The 27,320-nt window shown below is 43.1% G+C and overlaps 1 protein-coding gene across 2 annotated transcripts in view; it reads left to right on the forward strand.

Moving 5' to 3' along the window:
- The window catches only part of MAST1 (microtubule associated serine/threonine kinase 1), a 492,671-nt gene that overhangs the window by 342,810 nt on the left and 122,541 nt on the right, over positions 1-27,320 (forward strand). For both annotated transcript variants that reach the window (XM_085654477.1, XM_085654478.1), the window contains one exon: positions 5,373-5,474. In XM_085654477.1, coding sequence (XP_085510603.1) covers positions 5,373-5,474 — 102 coding nt within the window. The remainder of the gene's footprint in view (positions 1-5,372; positions 5,475-27,320) is intronic.

The following is a 27,320-nucleotide window of genomic DNA, read 5'->3' on the forward strand; positions in this document are numbered from 1 at the left end:
GGGAGCGGTTGATGGTGTGGCGAAGTATGGGTGCGATGGTGTCGGCGGCTCTGTTGAAATGTGGTGGGGGCAGGGGTCCGTGGGGGCCCCGGAGTGGATTGACTTCATTGTCTTCAGTGTGTCTTCGGTGGTGAGGGCTGTCCACTTGTCAATTGCTGGCTTCAGGGTGTCGGGGTGGTTGGTGGGGGTTCAGTGTGTTGGTTGCCTTCATCGAAGTTGTCTTAGATGCTCTTGATTTTGTGGTGAAAGAAGGTGCTGAGTTTGTCACAGAGGTCTTGTGAGGGAGGGATGTCAGTCGACTCGCTGGTGGGTTGGGCGAACTCCTTGATGATGTTGAAGAGTTATTTGCTGTTGTGTGCGTGTGTGGAGATTTTTTCCTCATTTTTCTGATGAGTTGGTGTTGGGCGTTGGCAGCGGCTCTGAAGTTGTTGTGTGCTTTTGTGGATTTGGTGTTCCTCCAGACCTTTTTGAAGTGGCGGCAAGTGCGTCTGGACTCTCGAAGTTTGGTGGTAAACCATCTGGCTTTCATATCTGATTATCACAGGCTTATATGAATCTCTATAAATGTAAAGCACAATTTAATTTGGTAATTAGTACTCTTTCAACCCTCCCTATTTAAAAATTATATTCTCATGAAGAAGAATGAATCACAGAACGTAGTCCCCAACAGGAATTGTTTTCCAATTGTGTGCATGCTCGAGCTGTCTGTGGAATAAACCCACCACAGAGAACTCATGTTACAGGGAAAAAACATTTTCATAATGTCTTATTATCTTGATATCCAGACCCAGACTGTGCTGTCAATCGTGCCCTATCTCACCAAGGGTTAATCCCCCGGCCTCCCTCTTGCGGCGCTTGAGTGACATAGACACTGTTATATGCGTACATAAGCTCTCATGTACTGACAGATCTCAATTAAAGACAAAAGCGTTACAGAGCTCATAATGAGCTCCCCAAAGGCCAGAAGCTTCCTTAGATTCAATTATCCAAGGAGAACATGTCCTGCCAATTGAGTAGTTTGAAACCTGTCGCCAATATTCAGCAAAATGCAATTTTCTGATGAATACTTCTAACCGCTGTTTCCTCACCTTGTGAATACCCACTGGACTTGTAGTGATAGTGGAGTCAGGGAATGAACTTGAAGGATGATTGTCTTGATGGTGGGGTATTTTGCAGATCTCAGCCTAAATGTGAGGCAGAACATTCTGAAATGAGAGCAATGTAAGCAAAGGGATACATGGTAGGTCTTTCTCTGAAGAGGGCAGGATGAGCGAGCAGTTGCTTTGTAGGTGGCATGCTTGGAGGGGTAGAAATGATGGGTAGGATGTGACTGTCTTGGATGATTTGAAGCATCCTCTATCCAGTGTGATGCTCTGTCACACTTGGAGGGACAAGTTTATCCAACCTCCATCTGGATAAGAGTGCGCAGCTTAGAGGATATTAAAGTGATTTTTCAACAGTGATGGAGAGGGGTGGGATATTGGGGGCCAGATTTCAGACTTCTGCTTCAAAAAGCAGGTTTTGCCATGGCCTCTGCTGAAATCCCCTTCCAAAGTCTTGAAAGGGGCGAAATTGTTGGGGAAACTACTACGTCGGCAGTGCTAGGCCGAGGGAACGTGCTGTTGCTATGGTCTCCTTAAATTGGTCTGGGGCCGAGTCCTCCTTGTAATGCAAAAGACTGGTGCCTTCGAAAGGCCTATCCATCAGCAATTGTCAGGCATCGCACGAAAATCCAGTGGAACAAATCCAGGGGTTTTGCAGAAGCAGTACACCGGTGCCACCTGGCCTGCCCCAGATCACATATTAGCTGTGCCTGGCCTTCCTGAATTAGGTCCTTAAGGATGGCCTGAATATCTTCAGGCACTGTAGACAAGATATCGGCCACCAGGTCCCACAACGCATGCAAATAATGCCAAAGGAAGCAACTTGAGTTTACGTACCTGAGGGCAAGGCTGGCAGATGAAAACGTAGGTTTGCCAAAGTCTTCCATGCGTTTTGGCTCCCCGTTTGGCACAGTGGTCGGAAATTCATTGGGATTTAGTCTGGTAGAGGCTTGAACTACCAGGCTCTCAGGTGTTGGGTACTGAGGCACGAAAGATGGGTCTCCTGGAGCTCACTTGTGTCTTCTGGCTATTTGCAGAATTACTGGAGGACAAGTTCTTGGCTTTCGCCAGAGGCCCAGCAGTGTGTCCATCATGCAAGAAGTTGGAGAGGACCTGGAGAAGGGACTGGGGGGTGGCCAGTCGGGAGGAATATCGCGCAGCTATTAGGATGTATAAGAATGCCCTACATGGTGCTAAGGCCCAATTTTTTGAGGAAAAAATAAAGAACGTGTCCAACTCTTCTAGGGAGACCTTTAAAGTGGTTAAGGAGCTCCTCAAAGTCCCTGAGCCACCTGTCACCCATGACAATCCCGCTGAGAAGTGCAGGGAACTCGCGGACTACTTCCATCTGAAAATAGAGAATATTTTATCTCTGTTACCTCGGGTTTCACAGAACACTGACTCAGTGAGCCAAGGAAGAGGAGTACATGCTTTGCTGGATTCGTTTGACCCGATATCAGAGTCGGAAGTCATAAAGGAGCTTAGTTCTATGAAGAGCGGCTCTCCAGGGGACCCCGCACCGATGAGGTTTCTGAAACAGGTGGCTTCTGTCATCGCGGCCCCGGTCATGAATCTCATCAATACATCCCTCACTCAGGGTGTGGTACCATCGGGCTGGAAAAGAGCTGTTGTAAAGGCTCTCCTGAAAAAACCTAGTCTGGATCCTTCGGACTTGGCAAACTTCAGGCCCATCTCTCTGCTGCCGGGACTTGGTAAGATCGCAGAAAGGCTGGTTAATCATCAACTGTCTAGCTTTCTGGAGTCCAACGGTCTCGGATGCCCGAGGGTAACCACGCGCTATATAAGACTGATTATAATTACAATTTACAATTACAATCAGTGCCTCACTAAAATGAAGGAGGGGTTCCTGTTAGGTCCGTGCTGGTTGCAGATCCTTTGTAAAGACATTTGTTTTGATTTTTACTGATGGAAGTTGTTAGTCCAGTACTTCTGCTGCTCTCTTGATATCCATTGCGAAGAAGGCAGAGGCTTTAGTGAACGGGCCCGGATGAGAGTTCAGACCATTGTCTGATGATGTATCTGGGCAGCTGGCCTCTTGTCAATCTAGAAATAGATTCTCAACATTAGATACCTGGGAACTGTTATCGCCATTATCATTTTGTGGTCCCTATCTATATCTGTCGTGTAAGGAAAGCGTATCATAATCCAGTTGGTGTTGGACTGTAGGTCTGAGAGGAAGCAACTTCAAACAAGTGCACAGTAGATTTGCGTTCATGTCCGAATGGACTATCAGCTCCCCTTACGGCATAGGTGGCATTGCTTCCTTTATCAACGTGTGCAGGACTGGTGTCGGTCTTGGGGTCATGTGCGGTGTTATCACAGTCATCAGCCCAGGAGTTGGGGCAGACTGCAAAACGAGGTCATGAGGCCCAATACATCGGGGGACAGATTTGTCAGTGGTAACCCGACTGGAGACTTCTTTGGATTTATGGGGCGCAAAGGCATGCCAGAGGGATCCTGTGGAGTACCAAAAATCCACTGCATGGCCTTTTTAAAGGCTTAGATCTATTTCGGTGTCACTGATGGATCCGGGAACTCGGGATGGATCAGGACTGATTGTGAAACCTAAAACCAAAACCGAGAAGAACCCTAATTTCTGTGTGACTTCTCATGCTGTGACTGGTGGGACCAAGGGAAGCTATGTTTGTACTTCTTATGCTTCTTTTTCTTGGACTTACCTGATGACTTTGAATGTGACAATGACCGCTCTCAAAACAGCCTCAGAAGAGAGAACATGTCTGTGTCCTTGACTGGGAATCCGGCCTTCCGAGTTTTCCTACGATGCTCGGCAACATAAAGTATGACCTTGCAATCCCAGATGGACTTCGCATTCATCCAACCAGACTCGCCCCACGACTTCGAGTTAAGTAAAGAGCCCAGAGGCATACCTTTTGACATCTGTTTGTGGAGGTTCTCATAGGATTTAAACCATGTTGTTTTTGTGGGATACACATCCCTTGCACACTGGAAAAATATAGAAAATGTTTTCTATCAGGTGACAGAAGTGAGGAAACAAGCTCCTGATCAGAGTCGGAAGGCATGGAATGAAAGGGACTGAGGATGCGAAGAGGTGCTGGTTATATTCTAGCCTTGATGTCTCTTCTGGGGTGGGACGGACCTGATGCAGAGCCGCATGACGCCACCTACCTGTGCACAAGGGAATTGCTGAAGAAAAGATCTCAGGATCCAATCTGGCTCCTGGGGGTATTCACAAGGTGAGGAATCTGCTGTTATAATACATTTACTCCAAAAAGAGCCTTAACAAAGGTGAGTAACCTTTTCATGCAGCCCCTTTCAGAAAAGCATCTACTCTGTATCCCCTTACTTACATTGCTTCCACTTTAGAATGTTCTGCCTCATATTTAGGATGAGATCTGTAGAAAACCCCAGCATCAAGACAATCATCCCTCATGTTCATTCCCTGCTTCCACTATCACTTCAAGCTCATTACTTCTCTGCGTTATGCTGCTTGTGCAAGCAGATGAATTGGTCATAGACATCCCAAAGAAACATTTTCTTAGCTTTCTTAGCTATGACGAAAAACCAAAGTAGTTTTCAAAGAGTTGCACACACTTTTTCTAGCTTTTTTTCAGTGTTGTGAGTTGTGCCTAGCCATATCTGGTGCTCATTTGATTGAAACATGGGTGGGACTTTGACAGCTAACCCTGAGGCTTTCTATTCATGAAGTAGCATATCACACCATTCCTCTTGGCACCATTCTTTTTATGATTGATTCATACATTCCTAGTCGATCTACACGAGGATGGTAATTTCTGCAGTGTTCTCCTCAGATCCTCCCTCTGAGCTGTGCGGGCACTATTCCAAGTTGTTATCCCTCTCGCATCAGGTCCTACCACAGACGTTTTGTACCAAGCTGCTGGCCCTTCACTGACTGATCGTACAAACCAGTATCAAACTTGAGACCCAGGCCTCCTTTGTCTGGGAAACTCTTCGGACACCTAAGCTCTCATAAAGATCATGAGATGTCAGGAAACTGTCAGACTCCGATAACTCAAGTACTGCTGTCAGTGTGTGCACCTCATGTGGAACCTATGTATGTACTCCTCTTAGAACTGCGGAAAACTACTTTACGAAATCTAAAAATCAGTGCTTAAACAATGCCCACACAAGCAAAGTCTCAACTAAAGTGCAAAGCCTGTATTAATGTGTTTGTGCTAATAATTGCCTCACTCTGACTTTAGAACTGTATTAGTGCCCCCTGAGGTTCTTTCTTTTCTCTACCCACAGATGTGATTCTTTGGCCGGATGGAGACGAGGCCCTTCCTTCAGATGCTCAGCACCTCATTGCATGCCTGCTGCAGACAGACCCTCTACTTAGACTTGGTGCAGGTGAGCAAGACAGGGGTGATGTTTCAATCTTTGATATAAATGCCACATGAAATCCTGGCCTCTCCCCTTAGTGCCTACTGGCCTGCTGACTCTTTTTCACTTTTTCTATTTGCCTATCTTTGAGACTTGTTACCCTCCTTTACCTATACTTTCCTCTCCACATTCTCTTCACTTTGTCTGGCGTTTTCTGTACCCCTCCCCGCTTCTCTCTGTTTACTTTGCTCCCTTTCCTCTTGTTTATCTTGGCTATCTTTTGCCATCCTTGCTTTTTTTTTGCTCCTTTTCTCACACATTTCCACCATCTTTTTCCCTATCATCCATTTGTCTCCCTCCATCCTTTCCTGTAACATTCCCTTATTTTTTCATTCTTTCACACTCCTATTCACTCTTACTCTTGCTCCACTTCTTTGTCAGGTCCTGAGTGGTCGAACTGTCATGGTTTACTCTAGGAGTTTACCAGGGTTAAAAACTCCAATACTGTTTGACACAAACTAATATAATCAATAAAGATCACTTGCCGGTAAGTGCTACATCTTTAGAAGAGTACACTTCTTTATAGATCTTCATGTACAACAGTAAAGTGTACAAACACAGGAGCAAAAATGACCCTTTAAAGTCCAGGATAAAAACCCAAACAGTTTAATTGGGCTTACTAAGTTAGACATTATCGATCAAAATAAGCCCAGAGGATTGATTTATCATGAGCGAGAAGATCAGGAGTTCTCGGCCATGATCACAATTCTTTGGGTCTTAGTCCGCTTTCAGCAGGGATCATTTGGATTTTGGCGGATTAGGAGCATATGCCAAAAAGAGGCAGATGCCCCCTCTGGCACACTCTTTGTCGCATGCCCAGGTTAGATAGAGGTAACGATCCAAGATTTCCAGAGGTCTTTGACTGGCGCCCATTCTGGCACTCTGACATAAGTCAATGTTTGTCAAAAGTTATGTCGTATTTAAGGCAGTCTTTCCAATATATATTTATATATACAAGGGAAAGCCTTCCAATTTTGAACAGAAAGGATCCCAACATATTGCGAAAAAACTTCTAGCATGTCAGCGCCATTGATTTTTGGTTTTTTTAAAGCAAAAACAAAGTTCTTCTTCGGAAGTTTATATATAGAGGAGACTAACAAACTTAGTCCTGCTCAGCAAAGTTATCGCCTGCAGTGTAATCACCACATTGATGGCTGCACTGAATACTTTAGTAATCCCCCAAGCCAGACAGAAATATCTAACTATGTTGGGAGGTCCTTCACCAGAGGAGTGGAAGCTCTAGTCTCTTCTGATCTGTCAGGCAGCTGGGCCTCTTACCAGGCTCTAAATTAGTGTGTATATTATTGTTTACAATCCCTAGTCAATACAGTAAAGGTGCCTGAAACTGTGTATTAGGGATGCTATAATATGTCTGCTCGTGTTTTGTGTGGCTTTGTTGCAAGGGTGACACCTCAGTTAGTTTTCTTTTTTTTTAATGAAGTTTTATATAGTGCGAACTTGACCCGGTATCGGGTATCAGAGCGCTTTACATAGCACCAGTTGCGTTACATGAGGATACATTCATTTTTGTTAGGCACGGGGAGATTAAGTGATTGGCCCAGTATCACAGGATGTTCAGCGTCGTTGCCGAGACATGACCCCGGCTCCCCAGATTCGAAGTCGACCGCCCTAGCCGTTTGGCTAACTCCTCTCCCCCAAACTTTGACGTCTGGTAGCTGGAAACATGCCAACAGTGCTTGAGGACCTGAAGCCCTGTAGCCCAAAGGTGAACTCCGATTTGCACGTGCAAAAAAATGATGGGTGCTAAAGACCAGGCCATAATTTAAACTTCTAGGGGCCTATTCACAAACTGCATTTTGCAGTGTGTTTAGTAGTACTAGAATAGTACTCCTAAAGTACTACAGGATACTATTCACAAACCTGCATGTGTAAATCTCCACTGCCACCTCTCCTATCTTTTCCAAGGGAAGATCCACACTCATGTGCATTTGGGGCCTGATTCACAAAGGTACATTTATACCAAAAGTCTAAGTTTAGACCTGAGGTCTAAGTTTAGATCTAAAGTCTAACTTTACTAGTAGTAAGGTTAGACTTTTGGTCTAAGTTTAGACCAAAAATCTAACAGTAGTAGTAAATTTAGACTTTTGGTCTAAGTTAGACTTTTGGTCTAAACTTAGACCAAAAGTCTAAATTTACTACTAGTAAAGTTAGACTTTAGGTCTGAACTTAGACTTCAGGTCTAAACTTAGACTTTTAGTCTACGTTTATCTTTGTGAATCAGGCCCTTACTACTTAGCAGTAAATGTGGGAGAGACCACGGGAAGTGGCTGGAAAAGGGGCATAATTACTACTAAATGGGAGGGGGTTAGGAGAAGTAAGAAGGGTTTAGGAAGCGCTTAGGAAGGGACAGACACCCCTCCCCACAAGAGTAATCCCATTGCTATTCACAAACTGCAGCCAAAAAGGGACCTAAACATTAGGAAATTACTCCATCTCAGAGCTGGGGTAAGTCAGCACCACACGTGGCTAACCACTGGTACTGCAACATCCTCCCTTAAGAAAGAATGGAGGTTAGGACTTGAACCCCATAGGAAATAATCTTAAATTACATAAAGTTATTTGAAACATTATAAAAATGATACAATGTTAAAAAAATTCTTAAAATGAAACATACTTATTATTTAATTATAAAATATTGTAACAACTCTTTTTAATGTATAAATTAATATAACATTAATTTTTATTAAAATATAATTAAGTTGCTTTTCATTAATTCTATGTCATTTTTGACAATATTTATTGCATAATAATAAAATTAATATTTTACTTTATGAGGAAGTTGTTTTTAATTTGAACATCAAAAATATAATTGTGTTTAATTTCATATATTTAAATTAAAATTTTAATTCACAGTGAAGTTAATGGTGCTGTACCATTGTTTATTTTGTTTTACATTTGAAATAAATAAATACAATTAATTTACATTAATATTTGACATAAAAACATTCATGCAAATTTTTTTACCAGTTAAATAAACTGATTTGTTTCTCCCTGTACTTTACTATAGAGACAGTCCACAGCCGGGGTGAGATCATCCTGTGCAAAAATATAGGGCAAATTTAAAAAACGTTTTTAAACCTCATAATGAATTATTAAAAATATACATTTACATTTAATATTAATGTAAATTAATCATATGAATTTATTTTTAATGTAAAACAACAGAAAAAATACTATATCACTATTAAAACTTAATTTTTAAATCACTTTTTAAATCTGATAGAGGCTTTTTGCTGCAGATTCCCTACCTTACAGTAATCCCCAGGTGTCAGACAGAATCCAGAAATTTTTCGTGAGCAGTACCCCTGCATGCGCCGGTAGGTGGTGTAGTTGGACTCTGCATGGCGTCGTCCGCTCCGCAACTGACGTGCGGTTCCTTATTAGGTGCCACCCCAGCGCTCTGACACCAGTTCTTTTTTTTTGGTGCCAGTCAGCGTAGATCTGGGGAAGAGCTCCTCCCAGACTATTTTGACGGACCCTTTTCTGACTTTTTAGCAAGATTTTTTCGAGACATGTTTCCTGGTGTGTCGAGGATGTCAGTTAGGAAAGCTGGTTTCAAGCCATGTGGCGCCTGACACCTACAGATTTTTGTGACTAAACCACATTTGGTGTTCTTATGATGCTTGGAGAATGACCACAACATCTGATGGGCATAGGCCCTCGTGGTCTAGCTCTGTGGTGGACCCTGCACCTCGTCCGTCTCTGCACCTCCCAGACTTTCCGGGAGTTGGAGTGACCCCAGACCAATTACATGAATTTTATGAGGCCATGCACCTCTTATTTTGGTGTCCTGTCCCCGCTGGAGTGCCTTCATTCCCATTGTCTTGGGAGGGACCCCAACTACTCTTCTGCCAGCAAGTTTGCCCCCGGCGCCTGTCGAGCCCCTTCGATCCATGGATCGATTGGGAATGGCACTGGTCGGCCCACCTCGACCTTCCCTGCGACCTTACCTGGCACCGGCTAGAGTGCCGACACCTCCAGCGCTGCCCCATAGCAGCTGCATCCCCATCACCATATTCAACTCCGACACGGAGCAGGACAGGCGTTGTTTGACATTAGCTCATGTGTCGACGGAGAGCAGACTCCCCATGACAGAGTCAGTGCTTTATTCCTATGAATGATCTGGATTGGGAGACAAATGCGCAATCCCCATCATCATATTCGACTCTGACACTGAACCGGACAGGCGTCGTTTGACACCGGCACCAACGAAAGGTAGACCCCCTGACAGGGGCAGTGCCTTATTCCTATGATAAGCCTGGATTGTAGATAATGCAAGGGCTCTGCAGAGCCTTATGGATGCCAGTAAGAAGATCCAGTGGCCAACTGGTACAAGGATCTGATGGATGCCAGTGGACTAGACACCTCCCAAGACACTGGCCTGGTGGCAATAACATCTGCCCAGAGGGTCAGTGAGCTTCAAGCCTTGTCATTCAGGCCTCCTTATCTAAATATCTACCTAGACAAACTGGTGCTCTGTACTAGGGCTTCCTTTCTTCTGCAAGTTGTCACTCCATTTCACGTAGACCAAACCATCACCCTACCTACTTTTTTCGCTCCACCTCATCCCTCTAAGGAAGAAAAACGACCTCACTGTCTGGACCCAAAAAGAGCATTATTGTTCTACCTTAACCACACATAAAAGTTCAGAGTGGACGACCAATTCTTCATGAGGTATGTCAGAACGAAGAAAGGACGGGAAGCGCAGAAGCAGACTATCTCCCAATGTATCTCCGCATTAGCTAAAAAGAAACCCCCGGAACCGCAGTGTTAGCATGCAAACTTCTGGTCCTGGACATCTGCCAGACGACAACATAGGCTTTCTTGCACATGTTTACTGAATACTACTGACTGGACAGTCAGGTCCGTAAGGATGGGCATTTTGCTTGTTCTGCAGGACTTCCTCATGCAAAATTGGTCTGCAGACCCACATCGGGGCAGGTATTGCTTGGGTATCTATTCTAAGGTAAGAAATCTGTGGCTAGAAACTCTATCAGATAAACAAGTTGCTTACTTTCGGTAATGTCTTATCTGGTAGAGACTCTATCAGGTTGCAGATTCCTGACTGACTGCCCCACCCAACCTCCCTGCTCAGCAAATGATCAGGGCAGGTATTGCTTGGGTATCTATTCTAAGGTAAGAAATCTGTGGCTAGAAACTCTATCAGATAAACAAGTTACTTACTTACGGTAGTGTCTTATCTGGTAGAGACTCTATCAGGTTGCAGATTCCTGACTGACCCACCCAACCTCCCTGCTCAGCAAATGAATTTCTAGGGTCAGCGCTTTTCCCTTTCAAGGTCCTAGTATTGCACAACAGTGATGAGTGAGGTCGTGGCTCCGTGTCTGTCATGGAAAGGTGCAAAAAGTAACTGATGTCAGTGCACTGGAGTTGCACCTATATAGGCACCATGCACATCACTTCCATTGTGAATGATGCCACGTGGAGCCAAACAATGACACCTACCGGCGCACAGGGGTAATGCTCAAGAAAAATTTCTGGATTCAGTCTGATGCCTTGGGATAATACTAAGGTAAGAAATCTGCGGCTAGATAGAGTCTGTACCAGAAAAGGTGTTACCAAAGGTAAGTAATTTGTTCATTAGTGTTGGAGAATTCCCTGACTATTTTAAAGAATTCCAGAGTGGGGAATTTGCTGGCCAAAATGCAATTTGCATAGCAGTTTGAACTACCCTGTTTCAGTTGTATTCTATAGTTTTTAATTCCTTGCTTATACTTATTTTTTTCATCTAGAGAATTACTTTTGCAACACTTCTCTCCAATGTTTTAAAGTCACCCTTAATATCTACTAGATAGGAAAGGCTCCGAATAGCATTCGGTTCGTCCGAAACCGATTCGGAATCCGTCTTTCCGACAGAATCGGAAAGCCTTCCAACCGGCCGATTACGATAGTCAGAAACCTGTCGGACTTTTTGACTCGGTTCTGAATGGCATTCGAAGTAACCGAGTCGTTCGGAGTCGACTCGTACAGGTCTATGGACCGCATTTCCAACTGACATATTATGATGTCAGATTCGGACAGCCTTTCTGAATCGGTTGTTCTGACACAGATCGGCTGTCAGAATCCAACTCTGGGGGCCCGTAGCCTGCCCCCCTTCACCTGGAGCCTTCCAAATGGGGCCTATGGGGTACTTAGGGGACCCCTCTTCAATACCATGGACAATGTGGCAGGTACCATGGGGTGACAGCCACAGGGTGCACGATTTTCCCCACCTATCCCTTTCTTCAATGAGTGTAGTCGGTCATATTCGTCTCCCAGTCCCACAGAACGGTGTTCGGAAACATCGTAATCGGTTGGTCGGACTCCCTGAATCCAGTTTGGTCGGAAACCATTCCGAGACCGATTCGGACGGAATGCTTTCCGACCGACATTGTAATGAGGCCCTTAGTGTACCATGGTGCAGGTGTCGACCTAAAGTGAACCACTACTGTGCCTAGAAGGGCAACTACATCAACGGATGACCCTATCTATGCATTAAATGTAATATTTTCTTCCTAAATATTTTCTTTACAACTGAGAGCACATTCAACAAGCATAGCTTAAATTTTGACAGGAGAAATAATAACCACTTCGCTCCCTGATATCAGTGTTTTGCCAGACGCTGAAACTTTGCACTGTTGTAATAGCTATCGTTTTGAGAGCAGTGCCTATGATGTTAACATAAACGTGTTAAAAGTGAAATAAAAAATGATTAAGAAGGGATCATTGTATTTGTAGCATAAGTAGCTGTAGATACACAAGCTCTGCATACACCTATAATTTAGTGTTGGACCCGGATGTCTGCTGCAATTTTTTCATCAAAGCAGTTGGAGTCCTAAGACCTGTTGTGACTCTACCTTGGTCTACTGTGCACAAGGACACGGCTCCATCACAGATTTCTTTCTTTCACCACTGGGCTTTGAGAACTCAGCTTTGGGACCAAAGCATTTTTGGCCGGATTCTTCAGTGCCTACCACTCATACTTCGATGACTGCAACGAGAAAAAAACATTGTGCCTGCAGAGAGTTTTTTTCTGAGACACCCTAGATTTCTTCTCTAATAGACACTGGCTGTTACCCTACCATGTGCTGTGTTTTAAACGCTCCAGACTTCAACAAAACCTCAATCAATCTTGGGTTGCATTTTGGAGAATGCACCTAGGACACGGGTATGGAACGTACACCTTTTCACCCCTACGACGCATGGTGTCTGTACTTTGCCTTTTACCAACCCACAACAAAACCTCTTGTGAAGCTTTTTAAACCTACGTCTGCAAGAATACCCTCTGGTACTGGAGAGAATGGCAGTGGGCTCCGCACAGGATACAGCAATAAGGTTCTCACGAGACTCCCAACATCTTTGAACCTGAAGACCTACTTGGTGCCGAAGAGGAACAGGCCAGCCTGTCTGCTTGTTGAGGGTAAATTTATTAGCAATGGAAACATCAGATTTCGCCCTAGATGTGGCTGACACCTCCATCAGTGAAATTAACACCAGCACTCCCCTTCTCTGGCCTGCCTGGTTTAGAATCTCTGGATTCCGGCATGAGGTGCAATAGTGGTGCAGTTCAGAACACAAAATCTCCCCCTACTTCCACGGACGGAATGATTTCTCAGTCACACACACATACACACATCACACCCTGGTGGGGCCCATAACACCAACATTCATTCCCTCAAACTATCCGTGCCTACAGAGGGATATCAAATCCTGAACTACAGTTCTTTACTTGGATAGAGGAAACCACATCTACTGAATTACCCTAACGGTTCCTCCATCCGGAGGACGATCGGATCATTTAGTTGATAGTGAATTTGATGAAGCGCTTAACTCCTAATTTACTCAATAAAACATTTCAAAGAAATAATCACCCGACACAGTTCTTCAAATAATGATTTTCTTTATCTAATTAAAATGCAGGTTAAATCCTAATAATGCAATATTATCTTTTGTCATATTTACCTATTCTGGCTAATTGTCGTTTTCTAAGTCAGAACTGGTCCTCAGAAAGTTCATCAGAGTCCTAAAGTCCCGTCCTCTTCCGTCAGCATAAGGATCTCTAGCGAAGAGCAGCATGAAGTGTCGCATAGAGTAGCATCGATCAGCTAGGGTGCGTCTCAAGCTCTTGGGGTGGTAACAGCTAATTTTCCCTCTCTGGACTACTAATATGTATACTGAAATTTACATATAACAGTTACATTTTCTTTATTTTCAGGCCGCTGATTGGCTGAATTCAGCCACGTCCCAATACATTAAGAAACATTCTCCAAATTTCACATATGGATGGTGAATAAACTAGGCGCATGGGAAAAGCTGTTCCCAGGTCAGGAAAGTATCAGTCTATTGTAAATAGGTAGTTCATGTATCCATATTGGCAACAATTGCTCCACGTTCAGGGACATTGGCACCTCGCCCAGGGTAGTCTTCATGAGCCTGGTCTGTCGGTTCATGGAAAGGCCACATACAAAGTCAGTGCAGGCGCCTTTCTCCATCATTCAATTGGTGAGGTCATGTACTTTCGTTAGGATTCAGTCGGCGGCCATCTTTAGGTAGGCCAGAATGGTCAACTTTAAGTAAAGAGACACAAAATCATAATTAATACATGGAAATGAGTTAAACAATGTTATTCCCTTGCTAATACCCTTATGTGTATGCATTTACCTAGCCATATGCAACATTTAAAGCCATTAATGCAGTTTTATTTAAGCGCAAATCACATTAACACTGCTATACAACACTTATTACTTTTAATATGCGTACATCACTTATTATTTTAGCCATGCAAATGCTTTCCCACGTATATTCTTTTAGTTAATAAGGTTGATTATTATTATCACAGCACTCTGTTAGTCATTAGATTTAGTTTTTTAGTCTTTTTAATATAAACTTATATTAAATGGATTGGGTATATAAAAACAAACATTTTACCCGCTCCATCAATCCCCCCTTTGGTGATTTTATCACCACAAAAAACCCACAAAAAATCAGTTTATTTCCCCTTTTACAGAAATTTGAAATGTTTTCTTGCTCAATTAAAATTCTGTTTCCCTTTCATCTTCTCTTTTGGTTTTGTCATACATACTCTCCTTCCACTCTTCCAATTCTATTTCATTGAGATCTTTTTCTGGTTTCTTTTCCCTCTTTTTGCAAATTTCTCGTTTAACCTTCTTTTTATTTCTTCTATATCTACAACACATATATCCTAATCTAAGTATCAATAATGCGAAAATCACACAGGTTAATGGAAATAATATTTTCCCCATTATAGTACTACCTAATTTACCTAAGAAAGTTTTAATAGCAGCCATTTTATTACTAATTCCAGTCCAGATACTTTCAACCTCCAGTGGTTTTATTTCATCGTGCAATTCTGTAATATTCTTAATATAGACTTTTAGATCTCTGCTTTCGTCAGGAATGTAAGTGCAACAATGTTGAACTTTCAGCATTCCACAGACTCCACCCTCTTTTGCCAATAAGATATCAAGGGCAAGTCGAATTTGCATAATCATAGCACGCATGGCAACTAGCTCAGTGTTTACCAAAAGAAATCCTCCAGCTGCGCTTGTTGACAAGCGATCCACTATGGTGGACAACTTCCGAATATTATTTGCATTCAGAGATATTTCCACTGCTGGTATCAAGGCTCCAAAAATATCACCTACAATTTCTAACCAGGTTTCTCTTCTACTACGCATTAGTATGTTATTTGGTCCACTATTTTCTACTCTATCCATGTGAAAGATCTTTGGAAAGACCAGGCCAACATAACATGTGCCATACCAATGGTCTGGCAACCGGTAGTAAGCCTTATTCCCACAAATATAGTACAGTCCAGGAAAAACTGGATCTTCTCCACCTCTAAATCCCCATCCGGATGCAATGAAATATGTATCATGACACTCACTTGTCCCTATATATATATAATCATATTGGGATTTTTCTCTCATGATGCATAATTTGCCTTTCTGGGGTGAGTCTATAGCTATTGTCGGTTTAACTTCACCTGGTGTCTCCTTTTCCCATCTATTTCCCAAATGTTTTCCTCCTCCTTATGTCCCGCTGCATTCTTGTGTATTTTCAATCTTCTCTCTTCAACCATATCCAAAAAGGTTTTCTCCTCTGTTTTCAGACTGCAAGTTAAATTGTTCTTAAAAATATATTCTAGAGTTAGTCCTTTAGCTTCTATAAAAATTCCCCTAATACATTAGCATCTTTAGCTGAATTTAATTCTTTATTCATGGGCAATCGTCCAAGAATATTATCTATATTAGACAGATTATACTCTAATTTTCCTACTTGATAAAATATACTAGTTAAGACACTGCATGTTATTCCATAAGTTGCTGGGAGGTTATGATAAGTCACCCCTTCTGAAACAGATGCAGGTAATTGCATACATACGTAGCAATCCCTTACGTCCATTGTTTTAACATATTCATACAATAATTTTGAAAACACATTGCTAGAAAAATCAGTTATAGACCTATCTTGATGCATATGCTCAGTGCTGGTCCTAACTGGTATTACCTTTTGCGAGCTTTTCACTATGTTAGTCATATTCTCAGTATGTCCTGCTAGTGTATCTAAGGTTACTTTGAAAGAGATCAAAAGAGCGAGTACGCTCCAAAGAAGCATTAATAGTCCTGTACAACAACAACATGCCTTGCACCATCTCCTCATGAAGGTACATCTACTTTTGTTATCATCTATGTTAGCCATCTTGTTAGATTTAACCGTGTCTTTTGACTTAGCCTCTTCTACTCTGCCTCTTGTAGCTTTCCTACGAGAGCTAAGACCTTATCAGGTGATCCAAATACTTCAATTTCTTTTTCAATCCTGTGTATTCCTACAAGGATCAAATGAAATTACTCAGCTCGGCCTTTCGTCGTTTTTCACTTCCTTCCCATCATCCACGAGCAGGATTTCCTGATCTTCCGTTTCTTCTCCGATGTCGGATAAGATAGCTCTCAGGATTTCCCCTGTTTCTTCTTCTTTTATCAATTTCAGCAAAGTCTCCTCTGGATTTCCTTGACTATCTGCCTCTTCTCTTTGTTCAGGCAGTGCCACGTACGTCCATTCAGGTGACTTATACTTCTGGTTTGGTTGTCTTGCTCGTTTGTTTGCTTCTAACACTTCTGTTTCTCCCTCTTTCTCTAGATTTTGACTGGTTACTTCATTCACTTGTTCAGCCTCTGAGGGTTTAACTCGTGTCAATCGGTATCTCAGTTTTTTAATTTTATTTGGCCACAGATCACCCTTTGCGTTTCTTTCCTCAATCCAAGTTCTTTTTCTCAGAACTCGACCCTCTGGTATTTCAGTTTCACTGTCCTCAGATTCTGTCTCTTTTGATTTTTCTTTTTCAGTAATCTCCTTTTCCACCTCTTGGGTTGGCCCTACTTCTGTCCCTCCTCGGGTCTCCTGCACGCAATCTCCCTGCTGACTACTTGTCCCTTCACCTAGCTGGGTGTTGCAGTTCCCTACACCTCCTCGGGGTTCTTCCGCAATCTGTCCCTCTCTTTCTGTGACTGTCCCTTCTTCTTTTTCCAGTATTTTCTCAGGTGGAACTTCTTCTACTCTCTCATTTGGTGTGAATGTTACTTCTGACTGGACGTTCTTTCCTTTTCTTTTCTTCTTTCCGTGTTCACCATTGACGTTTTGCTCATCTCCAGAATCTGAACTATCTGAAATCTGCAATCTTTTCCTCAGAATTTCTTCTCTGGGGGTCTGAACTAGACTTGGCTCCTTTTCCCCCCTTTCAGGATTTTCTTTTGACTTTATATTCTCATTGCTTGACTCATCACTTGACTCTGATTCGTCAAAGTATTCTTTTCCAATGCCGTCTGCTGGATTTGGAACTCTCAAAGTGTGACTTGCATGTATCCAGTTTTTCAGTCCTGCACACTTTACAGCAGTTGTTGTGGTCAAAAGGACCTGTCTTGGCCTTCCCCACCTTGGAACCAGGCAATTTCTTCTTCTGTGGACCTTTATCCTCACCCAGTCCCCTGGGCTCAAATCATGGGCTGGTTTCTTTTCAAGTGTGGTGGCATCCGCTCCAACCTGGTAAAACACAGAATGAAGTGCGTCAGCCAGGCCTTTACAATAATCCAAAATCATGTCATCAGTGATAGTCATCAGCTTGTTGACTGGTACAAACACGTGTCTCATGGCGCGTCCCATGATGATCTCGTGTGGACTCAAACCTGTAGTTCTGTCTGGAGTAGACCTAATGGTCATCAAAACCAGAGGCAAGACATCAGGCCATTTCAAACCTGTGGCTAAACACATTTTCCCTATTCTGTTTTTGATAGTACCATTCATTTGCTCGACCACACCAGAAGCCTCTGGTCGGTAGGCACAATGCAGTTTTTGTTGTACACCCAATGCTTCACAAATCAATTTCATGATCTCATTGTAAAAGTGCCCTCCTCTGTCTGATTCTATGGTTATTGGTAACCCGTACCTTGGGATGAATTCCCTCAACAATAGCTTGGCCACGGTGATTCCATCATTTCTTCTGGTTGGGTATGCCTCCACCCACCTGGAAAACAGACAAACTACCACCAAAACATACCTCAGTTTGTTATAAGGGGGCATTTCAATGAAATCTACTTGCATTCTGGTGAAAGGTCCTCCCTCCCGGCCTATGGTGCCTAGACTCACCACCGTTTTCCTTCCAGGGTTGTATTGCTGACATGTCAGGCATCTCTGACAGAGACTTTCTGCTATCAACCTGAATTTCGGATTGTACCAGGTCTGCTTAAAAGCCCTTATCATGGCATCCCTTCCCAGATGTCCTTGGCCATGATACATCCGTGCCATGGTTGACATCATGCTAACAGGCATTACTGGTCTTCCATCTCGATAGACCCACACATGATCCTTTTCCCTGGGTGCACATCCTGCTTTTACCCACTGTCTCATTTCCTCATCTACTGCTTCATCCTGCAACTGCCTTACTTCATCCCATGTTCCCACAACGTTAGTAAACATTATGGAGCAAGAAGACATTTCCTTTTCTTTTGACCGATTGATAGAATATTTGTTTCGGGCACAATACTGAGCCATGTCGTTTGCAAAACGGTTTCCGGTAGTGATGTAATCACTACCTTGTCCATGAGCAGCACATTTTACCACAGCCAGTTCTTTGGGCATTTGTATTGCCTTAAGCAATTTCCCAACCACTTCTGCATTCCTTATGGGAGTTCCACTCGAGGTCAGGAAACCTCTTTGCAGCCATAGTTGGCCGAAGTCGTGGACAACTCCGAAGCCATACTGGCTATCAGTCATCACAGTCACTCTTGCATTCCTCCCAATCTTGCATGCCTTGGTTAATGCCACTATTTCTGCTACTTGAGCGGATTTAACTCCTTTCAAGGGCGATGCCTCTATAACTGCTGAAACTGTGCATACTGCATAGGCTTCGCTCAACACTCCTTCATCCGTTCTCAAACAGGATCCATCCACAAAAAACACATAATCACTTTCTGGCAGTGGTAGATCTCTTATATCAGGACGAGGTTTGGTGCAGTACTCAAGCACATCCAGACAATCATGATCAACCTCTTCTCTTATCTCCACTCTCTCTGCATCAGGCAAAAGTGTAGCTGGATTCACATTCACACATCTTTCCAGACTCACATTGTTTGCACCTAGAATGACTTTTTCATACTTAGTCAGCCGACTATGTGACATGAACTGTGTTCGACTCCTTGTTAAAAGGATCGCCACACTATGGGCTACAAACACTCTTACTGGATACCCCATCACGATTCCCTCACTCTGTTCTAGGCTTCGGCATGTAGCCGCTACTGCTTTCAAACATCCTGGCAGACCTATTGCCACGGGATCTAATATTGACGAGAAATATGCCACTGGTCTCCTTTGCCTTCCATGTTTCTGTATTAACACTGAAAGTGCGCATCCGTTTCGCTCACTACAGTACAGCTCAAACTCTTTTTCATAATCTGGCATACCCAGCGCAGGGGCTTCACAAAGACTGTTCTTCAACTGTTTAAATGCTGCCAATTCTTCTTTGTTCAGTTCAAGGGGGTCTTTTACCTCAATTTTTGTCAATTTCACCAATGGTTTGGCAATCAGGGAAAAATTACTTATCCACTGACGACAGTAACCAACCATTCCTAGGAACATTCTCACCTCTCTTTGGGTCATTGGAGCTCTTATTCCTCTAATGATTCTGATCCTGTCTATGGTTACTTTTCTCAGGCCTTTTTCGATAGTATGACCCAAGTATGTCACTTCCTTCTTACAGTATTGCAATTTTGTTGGAGATACCTTCAGTCCTCCATCTGCCAAATGATTTAACAAAGCTATGGTGTCTGTTTCACAGGCCTCACGTGTCTTTGACGCTACCAATAGGTCGTCAATGTACTGGACTAAAACTGAACTCTCAGGCATAGTAAGACTTTCCAGGGATTTCTTTAACAACTGATTAAAAATGGAGGGGCTCTCTGTGTACCCCTGTGGGATTCGGCACCATGCCAAAATACGGTTTCCAAACCAAAAGGCAAAAAGCGGCTGGCTGCCATGATGCAATGGAATGGAAAAGAAAGCATGACACAAATCAATTACTGTGTACCATTCTGCATCATGTGGGATCTGATACAAAATTACTGAGGGATTTGGGACAATTGGACAACATGAGACGACAATCTTGTTAATCTTTCTCAAATCTTGCACAATCCTGAATTTCCCACTTGGCTTTTTCAGTCCCATGATAGGCGAATTACATGGACTGCTCATTATCTCCCGCAGCACTCCTTGCTGGATCATTTTCTCAATCAAAGGGGTTACTCCTGCTATTATTTCGGGTGTCAGTCTGTATTGCGGAATGTTTGGGTAAATGGCTCCTTCCTTTATAGCAATTCTCACTGGGTCTACATTTCTCATCAGACCTACATCTTCCCCAGTGAAATCCCAAACTGCTGCTTTCACTGTCTGTTTCAATTCCGGAGGCAGTTCATCTGGATTGAATACTGCATAGGTTCCAGCAACCTCACACTCTCGGTTAGCTATGGTCATTTTATACAGAACATCCTCATCTGGTGTTTCAAAGGCTATTCCGTCTGGTGTACAGAATATGGTGCAATTCATCTTGCACAATAAATCCCTTCCTAGCAAATTCACAGGACTGGTGTCACACACCACAAATCGATGCATGTCTGAAAATTTCCCTATTCTGACCTTTACAGGATCAGTAAGGTACGTTTTAATCTGGGTGTTAGACACACCAACTACTTGGATTGTTTCATCCGAAAGAGGAAGATTTTTAACATCTGCTGATCTGACAGTGGATCGTGTAGCTCCAGTGTCTACTAGAAAAGTAATGTTTTCATCATTAACTTTCCCATCCACAAATGGTCCTGTCTGATCTATTTCTAGAGATGCGCCAAGTACGCACCCTGCTTTCTCTTTTCGGCACCGTCAATAAATCTCTTCTGGCTCACGTTCGTCATTTTGCATCCAATATTGTGACACAGCGCTCGCGCGTTGTGGTTTGTTTACCTGTTCTTCATTGTAGAATCCTGCCTCTTTGCTATACTTCTGTGTGCTCCGGCTCTGTGGTAAGGGCGGTTTTGGCACCTGATTCTGTAGATTAACAGCCTTCTGCTGTTGCGGCGGTGGGCCACTCCCCTCACTCTGCACCTGTGGATTTAATGACGGATTTTCATCATTAGTACCTGGTGGATATTTACACTCGGATTTCCAGTGCCCTAATCTTCCGCAATTGTGACAGGGGAACTTCTTCTTGGCTTCTTCTATATTACCTTTTCCTTTTCCTGGGCCAAATCTTGGTTTCATGCCTGGATTATTAGCCTGTTCAACCAACTGAGCTTCCTGTCTCTCTGCTACTTTCACTAGAGCCCACATTGCTTTTTCTTTTAGTTTTCGCTGCTTTGCCTCAATCTCATCACTAAAGTATTTAGCATGTCTTAGGATCTCATCTATTTTCTTACTCTGCCAGTCCACGGTGTGCTGCTTAATCATGTCCCCAATTTCGGGACGCAGACCACACACAAATCTGTACACAAAATGACTCAGGTCTTTCTCTCCCAGACTGTCATCCCCACTGAACTGTTTGAAAGCTAATATTGGCCTTTCGTAGTATGCGTGGACTGACTCTTTGGCTTCTTGATGTGTTCGATCTATTTTAACCCAATCTGTTTCTTTTGGAGGCACTTTGTTTTTCAAGAACACCATGACCTGTTCATATTTCTTCATTACCTCTGGGTCTGGAGCTCCTGGATTGGGATCTCTCGGGTACTCTTTAGTCAGCCAATCTATGACTATTTTACATTCCGCCCACAAGTCAGCTGGCACTATTATGTCAAACAGACTATTCAGATCAATCCACAGCACCTTTGACAATTTAACAAATCTGTCTACCTGTCTGTACCACTCGACCGGCTTTTCCCGTAATCGAGGGAAGTCATTTGTAAATGACAAAATGTCCTGTCTGGTCCATGGGACATGCACATGTCCCCCTCCTGGAATCTCTCTCATAGGGAACTCCATCACCACCTTCTCTTTTTCTCTCACAGGGAACGCTGGAAATGTTCTGTCTGAGGTGTCATCCCGCTTCCTATACCACCTGCTCCTCCATTTGTCCACATCTCCCCATTTCCTTAATACCGTGATTATGTCCCTAATCTGCCCTATCCGCCCTGCAGCGTTAAGATTCTCAATGTCTTTTTCTGTAAAATCCACTCGGTATGGCTTCTGTAAAGCTTTTACCTTGTCCATGTCAATTCCCATTTCACTTGCTATTTCTGCTAATCTGTCATGTAAATTCTTTGCTCTCCAAGTGACACTCTTGCACAGGAACAATAATTCCTCATCTTGGTAATTTTTCAGCTTTTCTGTGGGGATGATCCCTACAATCAATTCTTCTAATACCATCCTTAACTTTGCCACATCAATGGTATGAGATTCTTTTTCTTTATCCTGCAAACCTTTTAGCCGTTCATTCAATTCTTCAGTAGTTATGCTCACTGACTTCTCTACATTCCCTGGTTCTGTCAATCTCTGTGGTTCTAATAGTGATCCTCCCACCATTCTGCTTCTCTCGGCAGTATCAGGACAATAAAATGGGTTCTTTGACACATGTAATTCACCTTTACCCATAGTATGTCCCCAGGAACTCTCTTTCGTTTCCATGAGGGGCTGTTCTGCCTGTCTTTTGTTCACATACGGGACTGTTAGTCCGTGCTTACTGTCTTTCTGCTTCTCAAAAATCGGCATAACAGGACCTATGGTCACAGGGACTGTAACTGCTTCTAGATTTTTCGTCAATTCTCTTATTTTCTCTGTCAGTTCTAATGTGGTTTTTGCTAGTTCTCTAGAATTTTCACTCTCTGCCCTATTTCCCTTCTCTTTACAAAACTACGCGATAGACTTTGTTTCAATTCTACAATACTTGTTAGTTACAACGTACAAACATCTCCATTGTCTGCTCCGCTAATCACAGAATAGCAAAAGACCTTTCCCATGAGAATCCTGTTTTTCCGAGAGCAGCGCTTACCTCTGCCCTACTACAGAATTATTACGTCCGTTGGCAAAGTAGCGCATCCCTCTACTTCACCCTTCTATCAAGCATCAATTAACTGTTCTCTCCGGAATTAAGACACATAGTTGGAAACGCAATGCTCCTGAGAAATAAAACCGGAGTTCCGCAATTAACCCGAATGCTATTTCACTCACGCACTTTCACGCAAGAAAATTATAGTTCATTCACACAGAATCCTGCCTTTTCCGAAAACAGCGAACAGTCTGTCCTACTACAGAATTATAACATACGTTAACAAAGCAGCGCTTACCTCTACTTTGTCCTTCTAACAAGCTCAGAGAGCACCTGCTACCTTTTCAGTGATAAGCGTTATCGGTATGCCAATTGGTTTCCTGGTACCTAAGACCAAAATTTCACAGGTAACCCTTCGCTATCATTCACCTCTTTCTCACACAGAGAATTTCACTAATGGCAGCACTCGGCAATGCTACCGAATCGAACCCAGACAATGCGTCGTGCAACTTCAATTGTCACACGTTTCTCCCGTTTACCTACGGGCAACCACAATTCCGTCTTTCCCGAGAGCAGCACTTACCTCTGCTCTACTACGGAACTGTCATCAATTCCCGACTTCCTACCTCCCGGAAGCCGTACAGACAACATAAAACTCAATACGACTTCAACATATAGTGTTAGTACATATATCAATACCAATCAATAATCGATAAGCTATATACATGCCAAAATCATCAAACCAAAACAATAAAAACCATCTTTAGCTACCAGAAATACTGGTGCAGTTCTGAACACAAAATCTCCCCCTACTTCCACGGACGGAATGATTTCTCAGTCACACACACATACACACATCACACGCTGGTGGGGCCCATAACACCAACATTCATTCCCTCAAACTATCCGTGCCTACAGAGGGATATCAAATCCTGAACTACAGTTCTTTACTTGGATAGAGGAAACCACATCTACTGAATTACCCTAACGGTTCCTCTATCCGGAGGACGATCGGATCATTTAGTTGATAGTGAATTTGATGAAGCGCTTAACTCCTAATTCACTCAATAAAACATTTCAAAGAAATAATCACCCAACACAGTTCTTCAAATAATGATTTTCTTTATCTAATTAAAATGCAGGTTAAATCCTAATAATGCAATATTATCTTTTGTCATATTTACCTATTCTGGCTAATTGTCGTTTTCTAAGTCAGAACTGGTCCTCAGAAAGTTCATCAGAGTCCTAAAGTCCCGTCCTCTTCCGTCAGCATAAGGATCTCTAGCGAAGAGCAGCATGAAGTGTCGCATAGAGTAGCATCGATCAGCTAGGGTGCGTCTCAAGCTCTTGGGGTGGTAACAGCTAATTTTCCTTCTCTGGACTACTAATATTTATACTGAAATTTACATATAACAGTTACATTTTCTTTATTTTCAGGCCGCTGATTGGCTGAATTCCGCCACGTCCCAATACATTAAGAAACATTCTCCAAATTTCACATATGGATGGTGAATAAACTAGGCGCATGGGAAAAGCTGTTCCCAGGTCAGGAAAGTATCAGTCTATTGTAAATAGGTAGTTCATGTATCCATATTGGCAACAATTGCTCCACGTTCAGGGACATTGGCACCTCGCCCAGGGTAGTCTTCATGAGCCTGGTCTGTCGGTTCATGGAAAGGCCACATACGAAGTCAGTGCAGGCGCCTTTCTCCATCATTCAATTGGTGAGGTCATGTACTTCAGTTAGGATTCAGTCGGCGGCCATCTTTAGGTAGGCCAGAATGGTCAACTTTAAGTAAAGAGACACAAAATCATAATTAATACATGGAAATGAGTTAAACAATGTTATTCCCTTGCTAATACCCTTATGTGTATGCATTTACCTAGCCATATGCAACATTTAAAGCCATTAATGCAGGTTTATTTAAGCGCAAATCACATTAACACTGCTATACAACACTTATTACTTTTAATATGCGTACAACTTAGTTCACTTATTATTTTAGCCATGCAAATGCTTTCCCACGTATATTCTTTTAGTTAATAAGGTTGATTATTATTATCACAGCACTCTGTTAGTCATTAGATTTAGTTTTTTAGTCTTTTTAATATAAACTTATATTAAACGAATTGGGTATATAAAAACAAACATTTTACCCGCTCCATCAATAGCACCTTTTCAATGTCCCTTTTGATGGCGACCTTATGTGCGGCCCCTGGATCGATCTGATGTTCGAGAAAATCAGAAGGAACACTGATAGCACAAAGTCCAAGTTTCACCTTCATTCTCCTAGTCTCAGGTCTGCCTTTTGCAGGTAGCAGAGCACAGGCTGTGGCAAAACTCCAAATGCAGGTCAACGACCACCCTACCAATAGCAGCAGCAGGCCTTTCAATACCCCCAACAGACTAAGAATTTTCAATGGGAAGGCTACAAGGATAAAGACTGTGGCAGAAGCAAAGGTGGCTCCAGCTAAGAAATCTCAGCCAGCGAACATTGATTTCCCATCCGACCTTTCTGCTGATCATACAACACCAATCGAAGAACGGTGAATGCTGATTTACTTGTTCCCTTACTGAAAAGACCAGATTAGTGGATACCCTCAGTCGTATACGAAGGGTACTGTCTCTATTTTCACCCAATGCCAACCAGCCTCCCACCTGGCTACCACGTCTTCAGCCCAGACCAACCTCAGGTGTTAGAGGAACAGATCCAGCACTCCTTGCCAAGGGTGTCACTGTACCAACACGGCAAAAGGGTATACTCCCTCTACTTCCCCATCCTCAGAAAAAAGCGATCCACATAGCCAGTTGTAGATCCCCGGCCGTTGCACAATTTCGTCGGCACCAAACATTTTACATGGTCACCCTGCAGGATGGCATCCCGCTGCTCTACCAAGGCATTTTATTCACATCTCCATTTGCTCAGCACACCTACGGTACTTTTGCCTCGCAGTAAGTGGACAACACTAGCACTTCAAGGTGTTACTGTTCAAAGGCAGTACGGCTCCGAAGGTGGTCATGGCATTCTTACAGTAGTGGCAGTGAACCTGCACAAAAACACCATACATATAATTTCATAACTGGATGATAGGCTGATCAAGAGCAGCAGATGACAACAGTGCCTAGGACACACTCAAACAGCAGTGTCTATACTTAACATATCAACATCCAAAAATTCCAACTCCAGCAGGCCCAGCCCTCCTTGGGCTTGATAATGAACGCTGTTACAGAGAAAGCATAGCACAAAGAACACCGGGTGATACCATTCCACCAGCTGCTGCCTCTTTTTTTAGACAGAACGTCCTCTCAGTGTAAGGACTGTGATGAAACTGTTGGGGATGATCTTATGTTGCAATAGTGCCACACACTAGGTTGCACATGTGATGACTACAGTAGTGACCTGCGAGGCAGCCGTCAGAGGTGGATGCTTCTGAGAAGATCTAGTATTGTAAACTTCTCGGAAGATCTAATATTGTGACACCCAGGGCTCAGCACTCTCTACTACAGGGGGACAGCAACAATATATTGCTTGGTAGGTCTTATCTAGCCCTCTTCTGCAGATGACCATTACCACTGACACGTCTCTCATGGGGTTACATGACCATACAAGGCAACGGACTCCTCAATTCCATGTACTTGCAAAACAGGCAACACTCATCATTTCCTAAATCTCTTTTATTAAGCCTTTTATGGAATGCCTGAAAAGGGTAATACCTGTCAAAACACCCCCTGTCCAGTGTGGAATCCTAATGTGGTTCTCACACCACTTACTGGACCACCTACCCCCTTACAAATCCCTACACTACTGATCTACAATTTGGAAAGTAGCTTTTATAGCAGTAATCCTCTCCTTCAGATGTATTAGTGAGCTTTTACAATAAAAGATCCATTCATTAAGGTTTCTAAGGATAGGGTAGTCCTTTGGACCAACCCCAAATTCCTGGCAAAAGTTGTTACACCTTTCCACATGAACCAGACCATTGAGCTGCCAGTCTTCTGCCCACATGGAGCCTCTGTTTAAGTGTATTGTGGGCCAAAGATGGAGTCATAACAGGTCTTTTAAGTAAAAAATCTTTGAATAAAGAGAAGTTTCAAACATCCGTGCCCAACACTAGATGGCAGGTGTATGTAGAGCATGTGAAGCCACAGCACTACATGCTACAAAGAAATGATTACACGGTAGCATTTTCTATACACCCTGTTTGAATGACATTAAGGTATTTAAGGTTTTTGTTTCCTGCTGCACATAAAG

The sequence above is a fragment of the Triturus cristatus genome, chromosome 4_1 (genome assembly GCF_964204655.1).
Source record: "Triturus cristatus chromosome 4_1, aTriCri1.1, whole genome shotgun sequence".
Taxonomy (NCBI): Eukaryota; Metazoa; Chordata; class Amphibia; order Caudata; family Salamandridae; genus Triturus; species Triturus cristatus.